Source organism: Delphinus delphis, chromosome 2 (genome assembly GCF_949987515.2).
Source record: "Delphinus delphis chromosome 2, mDelDel1.2, whole genome shotgun sequence".
Taxonomy (NCBI): Eukaryota; Metazoa; Chordata; class Mammalia; order Artiodactyla; family Delphinidae; genus Delphinus; species Delphinus delphis.
Window position 1 is genome coordinate 493,530 of NC_082684.1, and position 9,028 is coordinate 502,557.

The following is a 9,028-nucleotide window of genomic DNA, read 5'->3' on the forward strand; positions in this document are numbered from 1 at the left end:
GCATATGTAAGATGACATATGCATCCTAAGGGTTTACTCCGGAACAATCACACAATGAAAGTTATATTTCCCAGTTGCTATCAACACCACAAAATCCAAGACTCTCACACCTGCTCTGAGACCCTGCCCTTTCTGAGGACATTCAACGACATAGCCTCTTATATACTAGAAGGTCATGCAAATAGGGTCCTTCCTCTGCTGATATAAAGCAGCCCCAGCCCTGACCCTGCAGCTCTGGGAGAGGAGCTCCAGCCCCGGATTCCCACGTGCTCCCATTCAGGGCTCAGGACAGAACACTCACCATGGACTTTGGGCTGAGCTGGGTTGTCCTTGTGGCTATTTTACAAGGTAATTTATGGAGAGCAAGAGACACTGAGGATGTGAGTGGATGTGAGTGAGGGAATCAGTGGATGGGTGACAGTCTCCTGACCAGGATGTCTCTGTGTTTGCAGGTGTCCAGTGCGAGGTGCAGCTGGTGGAGTCTGGGGGAGGCTTGGTGCAGCCTGGGGGGTCTCTGCGACTCTCCTGTGCCGCCTCTGGATTTACTTTTGATGATTATGCCATGAGCTGGGTCCGCCAGGCTCCAGGGAAGGGGCTGGAGTGGATCTCAGTTATTAGTTGGAGCGGTGGTAGCACATACTATGCAGACTCTGTGAAGGGCCGATTCACCATCTCCAGAGACAACTCCAAGAACACGCTGTATCTGCAAATGAACAGCCTGAGATCTGAGGACACGGCCGTGTATTACTGTGCGAAAGATACACAGTGAGGGGAAGTCAGTGTGAGCCCAGACACAAACCTCCTTGCAGGGAGACAGGAGGGGGGATGCAGGGGGAACTCAGGACATACAACTGGGTGTTTCAGCCCCAGGAGCAGGTGGAGATGTTAGTTAAAGGTTGCTTTCCTCTAAGGGTCTGGGGTTTCCTCTCCATATAGCAGTTTTCCCTGGGGAACCTCTCTGTACTCATCCATGGTTCTTGACTTACACATTCAGTCTCTCAATTACAAAGACTTTTCGAAATAGGAGAATAAGTGACATATATGAAAGGCAGAGACTCAAAGTTATATATTCGGGTTTTCCCTTGTCTAACTCTTGTCTAAATAGACCCATGTCAAAACAATCCCAACAGATGTATAAACAGTTAAACATATTCTTCCTTCCTCATTGTGGTATCTCAGCCCTGCCCTACTGTAGACAGCTGTCCCTGCCAGAATGCTGCCTGTTGACTTGCTGCTAACCTCTTGCATGAGAAGCATAAATACGCCGAGCAGCTCCGGATCCTCAGGGGGTCGCTGGGAAAGATGCCAGTTAGAGGGGACGTGGGTGGGGGTGTTTCTACATGTGCTCCTTGCTTCCAGGCCCAGTAGAATCCCTATACGCTTAGATCATACCTGCATCCTCTTCTACTGCGCAGATTATTTTATGTAAAATATTCATCGTCAAAGCTATTACCAATAGACAAGTAGTTGGTAGGGAATGGTTGTAGTCAGGTGGATAATAACATGAATTTTCAAAAACGGCTGAAAACCAGTCTATGCTCCTTTCTTCACCACAGCTTCTCAAGGGAGCACTAAAATGCAGGAAAATCACACATGTTCTCCTTCCAGGAAGAGTCCTGCAGCCTCACTAGGCACGCCCACCTCTGTCCAGGAACCCCTGCAGGGGCAGCCAGGCCCAGGGTGAGAAGCCCAGGCCTGGATAGGAGGTCTCACTGTGTCCTGATGTGTGCTCTCCAGCACATCACCTAACAAATCCAGGCAGCTGTTTAGCTTCACGTCTGTTAGATGCAGCTGAACTGCCACCTGCAGCACATGCTTGGTGTGAAAATGGAGAAACAAAATAATAAAAGTTGCCCTGAGTATTGGGGCCCAGGGTAGGCCACCCCAAAGTGCACCTCCGTTGTATATTGATTGTTGTGAATTAAAGTGACTTAAGAAAGTGCCAAGAACAGAGGGACAGTCCGACCTTCCTTTCTGTCCCCCTGAAGCAAGAAATTAATCTCTCACGTGAAAGGTGCTCTCCCTGCATCTGGAAGGAGGAGGACACCCTCATCACCAGAGATGGGAATTTGGGCCTGGAAGCCTCTATGAACAAACCATGTTCCTTCTTTAATGCACCACCCCGCCCCCAAACTCTGCTTAGGTTCTACTAATTGGGCACCAATAGCATACATTGCTTTGTCCTGTCAATTCCTCAGAAGTATGGCATCTTTAACTATATAAAAGCTGCCTGCTTTGGTCACTTCTAGATCCATTTCGATGACACATCCATGCACATGATTAAAAGTTATTTTATATCCTGTCAATCTGTCTTTGTTAGTTTTATTATGAGTCCAGCCTCAGGAACTCAAGAGGGGCAGAGGAAGAGATTTCCCTCCTGACATGTCCACGTTGTCTTCTGTTCAGCCTCACGCTGTACAACTTCTTAGGATCCTCAGTCCTCACGGCTACTGTCACTCTGCTGACATCACCTTGCCAGGTGTGTTTTTCTGGCATCTATTTTCTGCATTTCCATCTCACCATTCGATATTTCTTCCAAATCGGTGTGAGATTTCAGTGTCCATTGTCTGGATATACACAGTTTATTAGTCATTCCCTATGAAAGGACCTCTTGGTCTTTTCCAAATTTTGGCAGATATGAATAATGCTCAGTGAGCATCGTGTGCAGGGTTCTCTCTGGACTAAAGTCTTACTGTCTTTCACATACATACAAAGGAGCACTATTGCTGAAACATAGATACAGGTATGTTTAGTATTGCAGGAAGCCCCCCAAAATGTCTCCCAAGGTGCACCCTGTTCTGCATCCCCACCAGCTGTGAATGGACCCCCTGATGCTTCACATCCTGCAGGTGTTTAAGGTTCTCAGAGTCCTGATCTGATCCACTCTTGTAAGTTTTCAGGGATATGTCCTTGTTCTCATTGGCACTTCCCTGTGACATATGTTCTCCCACAGCCTTATCTACAAACTCTTTGTCTTTTTGGTCAGGTGTCTGTTAAGGATTTTAGCCCATTTTTTAATCCTTTTGTTTCTTTCTTATTGTTGAGTTTAAGGCTTCTTGGAACATATTAGATAACAATCAGATATACTGGATATGTCTTTTGCAAATATTTTCTCCCAATCTCTAGCTTACCTCTGGGTAAATTTCAAATGTGTTTTTTATGCTTCTCAAATATTACTTGTTGTGTTTCTATTACAATGAAAAGTGAAGTTAAACTTTCACTTCCTAAGCCATGGGAACTTCATGTGGGAACATATCACACTACACTCAACGTCTCATTCAGATACCACAAGGAGGGAATGAGAAAACAGAGGAGGGACTTCTTCAGAGATGCTCTTCTGGTAAAGAGAAATGTACCAATGTACCCTCCTTCCTGTGTTGTTGGTGAGAACTGTGCTGCGTGTCCACAGAGACACAGATCCTTGATGAGAGAGTGAGATTTCATCAGTTAGAATGACGGTTTCCTAACAATAAATTTTACCCGTGATGGATCTCAGTTTATGAATGACTGTAACTTGAATGATTCAATGGATTTAGCAATGGTTGAAAACAAAATCAATAACTTGAATTATTATTATTAATTTTAATTTATGTTGCCCCAGAGAAGAGTTTGACAATTACAATTTCAGTAACACATTTCCATAATTTTTACTTATGCCTGTTAAAATTTAGACAACATGTTGTTTCATAATGAATGTTTCATCTACATCCCTCACATTTGAAACTGGATTCCAAGTGGACCTAGAAAATGAAATGTGAGGACAGCGAATGTCCCCACATTCAGTAACGTCTAAGGCAACAAATCAAACATCACACGAGGACGCTGCTGATTTCCAACTATAGTTCCCGCTTCTTCTTTGCCCAATGATTCCAGGAAAGCTACTAAATGACCTAAACCCTCTGGTCCCAATGTTGCTGAAGCTCACACCTCATTCTGAGCTTATCCCCTCAAGAGTTTATAACGTAAAACACAGAGACCATCAGAAGGACCTGTCCACAAGGTCCCCAAGAAGCCACCACCATCAGCCCTTCTCCCTCCCATCACGATGGTCAGGCCCTCTTGATGTGACCATCACTGGTAACCTGCAGAGCAAGATGACTGAAATCTCCCCACTACATTTCCCATCACCCACTGGGCATCTCTCATAGATATTCCCTCAAGCATTATCATATGATCCAGTCTCCAGACATAATTTCCTCCAATTATCTCCACAAAGGAAAAATAACTTTTTTAGTTCTGGTGACCTAACACATTTTTCCTATGGTTAAATGGACCCTAACAACACATCCCCACCCACTGAAACATAAAGACACCTGTTATATATCCTTCTATGTTAACACGAATTTGGATGGATCTCCTCTAATCCACCAGCTCAAGAAGGGCAGGTCAGATGCTAGGGCATCTGTACAAATGCAGGCCCTTCTTCCACCTGCTGAATAATGGGCTCATCTGGTTCCACGTTTTAGATGCCATCGCTTCCGCTCCCCTATCCCACAGCATATCAGCTCAATTTTCAGGTCCTGACAAAAGGGTCCAGACTTGTCCTGTGATTCTTGCCCATATCACTGTGGTTGGCTCTCCTATTATCAACATTCAAGCAGGCTGATTCTTTAGTATTTAATTTACTCTGCAAATATTATTGGAAAAGCTACAAGAAGTATAGTACTGTGTTCATGAAAGAGTATGGAGTAAATATCTTCTCACAGACGGCAGGCTCGACACCAGTCAGTGTACAGATGAAATCACTGGGGTGAGAGAAAGGTGACCTGCCCCAGAAACACAGGTGTGGCGTCTCAGTGCAGGAGTGGAGCCAGCGCTACATGTACAGGGTGTCAGTCAGAGATGGGGACTCACATTTGTCTTTCTGGTTCCCAGAAGAAGTAACATCACTGATGACACTCATGTCAAAATCCAACACCCCTGGCAAACCCACTATAAATGTCAGACATACCATTACCATCGTGATCCCCAATTTACATCCTTGCACTGAAATGCAGATGGTGAGGCCACATCCTCAGTGCCCACAGTGAGATGGGATGGAGCTGTGTTCTGCTCTCCAGCAACATTTACTTATATGACCTCAGGCACAGTCCCAGGACTCACTGACCCAGGGACTCTGGAGAGCTGCTCTCAGGTGGACTTTTCAAAGGAACCCATTTCCGGAGGTGGGGCTTTCCTTTGACTATGACGCCCTCATACTCTGCAAGCCATTCACTGTGTAAGTTTACTTCCAAGAATCATGCATGTTCTCTCACCCAGTGCAGAGGGAAATGTGTTCCCTGAGCTCCAATGTCACTGGCTGTGACAGAGTTACAAATGAACGCTTCTAGTAGGAGTGAGTCTGTGCACTGTGACCAGGTCAACTGCCCAGCATGTTGGAGTCCTGCGGAGCTTCCAGGAGCTGTCTGTTCTTAGTCCTTGCTAGCCCTGGGGATTCCTCAACATCCACCCGCAAGGAGGGAGCTCTGAATTTCGCGGTGTTCCTGCAGACACTCAGCTGTACACTGTAAACAGGCAGGTCAGGCTTCAGACCACGTCAGCAGTGCTGGGATCCATGACCATCTCAGCAAGAATGACTACCTTGTCCACAAAATACATGGTGTGTTTAGTTGTTATGAGTAAATCTACCTCCAGAGCAACTCTTGATAATATTTAAACTGTTTCAGGTGAAGAAATGTTCACCCAAGTTAAGGGAAACACGAAATCCGTTGTGAATTATGATAAACATTAAATTTTACCTGACTTTGCCTGAATTCAATGTCATTATGACATGTATGGTTTGTCTCAAATACTTGCCCATCCAGCTAATTAACAGGAGGTAATGCAGAAAAGAAAAAACAAGAGTCAGTGTCTGACATCTTGGAGGACCCTGAATGTGTGATGGGTATTTATGAGAAATATATACCTCCACGGGATTAAAGTCTACTCCCCAAACCTGCCGTTAATCCTTGAGCACAGCTGACTTCCTGACTAGCCCTTCAGCATCATTTCATTCCTGGACACAGAGTCCCCAGGCATAGGGAGGGGACCCCAGGTGGGGGCTGAGTTCTCTGAGGGCACAGTCAGCATCCTCCTCAGGTGGAGCCCCAGAGACTGGGACCTCCCTTCACTACCTTCTGCTTTTTATAGACTGGTCCCTCCCATATGCAAACATCCCCTTAGCCCACAAGGTAAAAACAAAGTACCTGTTCACTTAAATTCGGGTTTCTCCTCATGCTTGAAGAGAATTTCTGGGCTTCATGAATCTCATCTGCAAGAAGATGAATCCACTGTGGTTCTTCCTCTTCCTGGTGTCAGCTCCCAGAGGTGAGTTTCTCAGGGATTCAGATGTGAAAAGATGGGGAAGCTGCATCTGAGCCCATGAGTCACCGTGGTTCTCTCTGTCCACAGGTGTCCTGTCGCAGGTGCAGCTGCAGGAGTCGGGACCCAGCCTGGTGAAGCCCTCACAGACCCTCTCCCTCATCTGCACTGTCTCTGGAGTCTTATTTACCAATTATGATGTACACTGGGTCCGCCAGGCTCCAGGAAAGGGGCTGGAGTGGATTGGTACAACCTGGGATGGTGGAAGCATAGGCTATAACCCAACTCTTAAGTCCCGGCTCAGCATCAGCAGGGACAACTCCAAGAGTCAAGGCTACTTATCGCTGAGCAGCCTGACAACTGAGGACACAGCCGTGTATTACTGTGCGACAGACACAGTGAGGGGAAGTCAGTGTGAGCCCAGACACAAACCTCCCTGCACTGGGGCCCGTTACCACCAGGGGGAGTACAGGACCCACCAAGTACAGGGCTGAGGCCTGTGGCAGGTGCAGATAGGGGCTGGGAGGGAATTCTTGTTAGAACCTGTGCTTTCCTCTTCCTGCCCAGGAGCTCCACCAGAGACCCTGTTCTGTATCCTAATGTTTCATTATAGTTGTGTATAAATATACTCATATGTGCACACACATATAATACTAAAGAATTAAGGTTCTTTATCATTTCTTTATTTACCTTTTTCTCAAAGGAGCTCAGAACAACCCTGCTGCTCACCATAATGTTCAATTTGAGCCTGAAGTTCGTGAAACTTGTAAATATCCTGAGAGCGCACATGAGATTTTTAAACAGTTTGAATTGTTTTTTGGTTTTTGTACCTGTGGAAAGAAGAGGCACACCGTCCTGCTTTCAGGCAACCTGCACAAGCATTCTGAATTCTGCAGCAGGCAGTGTTACAGACTCTAACGCCAGAGTGCTCCAATACTGCACGTGCAATTATCCTCGTTACTCACAGATTCCAAATCTGCAAATTCACCTACTTCTAGCTTTTATGAGCACCCCAAAATAAATACTGTCATTTTCTGGTCATTCACGGACATTTACAATGTGGCCGGTTGTTTGAATCACCCAACACACTCATACACACACAAACACACACACACACACACACACACACACACACACACACACACACACATTCCCAGCTGAGGTCAGTCAAGGTGATGCTCTCTTTTCTTGTTTCAACTCCCATCCTGTACTTGAGCACTTTCTGGGGTCAAATTAGTGCCATGCTTTTCACATTTCTGTGATTCTTGGCGATTGTTTAAAGTAGTCCCAGGCATAGGGCTGAGGAATACTCTAGTGTCCCTACGCACAAACGGCTGTGAGTGGACTTAGGGAAAATGTACATGAGACATCAGCTTCATTCAGGCATGCGTTATATGGCCATGGGTGGTGAAATGATACTCATGTCTCCAGTATGCAGCTCACTCAAAACCTGAAGACAAAACTCGCTGCTGCATATGGGATGCAGCCTTGGAAACTTGCCTTAATTCCAAATAGAGCCTGGTTAGTGGGGGCTTATGGCCAAGAAGACGGTGGGGTGGAGTGCACTCGAAATTATTAAGAGAAGAAATACAAGCTAAGGGGATTCTGGTTACACAGACTCAAAAGGGTTCTTGCTAAAGGGAGACCAGGGTGGTCAGATACCGTGTGGGTGATAGGAGGTTTGATGGCTTTGATCAAATACTGCGGGTGATCAGAGTTCAAGGGTAGGGGATTCTCATTATTCTCACTTAGCAGGGCTGCTGACAAAACCTGGCCATGCACATATAAACACAGAAGCCCACAGGTCAAGACTAGTTGAGAAGAGAATTGCAAGGAGCCTGTTGGCTAAGGGGTGGTCAGGGGTCTTTGTCACACTTAAGAAGAGGAATAATGAACATACAAGTAAAGCACGAATGCACACAGACACACAGAGAAAAGACCATCTGAGGACTCAGTGAGAAGACGTCCATCTGCAAGCAAAGGAGAAAGGCCTGAGAAGGACCCAAACCTGCTGACACCGTGACCTTAGACTTCCTGCCTCCAGGTCTGAGAGGAATCCATTGCTGTTGTTTAATCCACCCAGTCTGTTATTCTGTAAAGGCCACACTAGCCAACGAGTACACCTATAATATAGACGCAGATAGACATATATGGAAATGTAAGTATCGTATTGGAACAGAATCATCACCCATTCTTCAGAGGTGACATGAAGCGGTGTCCACCCTGGATCTCAGCCAGCACCCTCCTCCACAGCCCTAGAGAAGGACCAGCCGTGACCATCTTTATATGGAAACACGCTTCCCACCTGCACATCACACCCAGGCTCAAGGGGAAAGCACAGCACCTGTGCTACTCAGAGTCACAGTTCTCATCTTCACTGACATAACTCTCTTAGAGTCAGAGCATTGATCAAAATGAACATGAAAATCTTCTGGTCGTTCCTCCTCTTGCTGGCAACCCTCAGCTGCGAGCATCTCCTGGGTCTGAGGAAGGTGGAGTTATGGGATGACATCTGTGAACTGGGTATCTCCTTGTTTCTCCTTCACCAGGTGTCGTGTCCCAGGTGCTGGTGCAGGAATTGGGCCCAGGACTATTGAAGATCCTCTCCCTTACCCGCTCAGTCTCTGGATTCTCCATCACAAACGTTGCTGACTGCTGGGACTGGATCTCTCAGCCCCCAGGGAAAGGGCTGAGGTGACTGGGGTGTTTTGGTTTTGGGAATAGCACA

The 9,028-nt window shown here is 46.3% G+C and overlaps 1 protein-coding gene across 1 annotated transcript; it reads left to right on the forward strand.

The window, feature by feature from the left end:
- The first annotated feature begins 246 nt into the window (after nucleotides 1-246).
- Nucleotides 247-6,794, forward strand: LOC132421205 (uncharacterized). Its single transcript, XM_069540495.1, is given in 5 exon segments — nucleotides 247-348; nucleotides 453-781; nucleotides 5,975-6,078; nucleotides 6,224-6,306; nucleotides 6,391-6,794. Coding segments are annotated over 5 exon segments (966 nt in total). The 5' UTR covers nucleotides 247-302.
- Nucleotides 6,795-9,028: the final 2,234 nt, after the last annotated feature.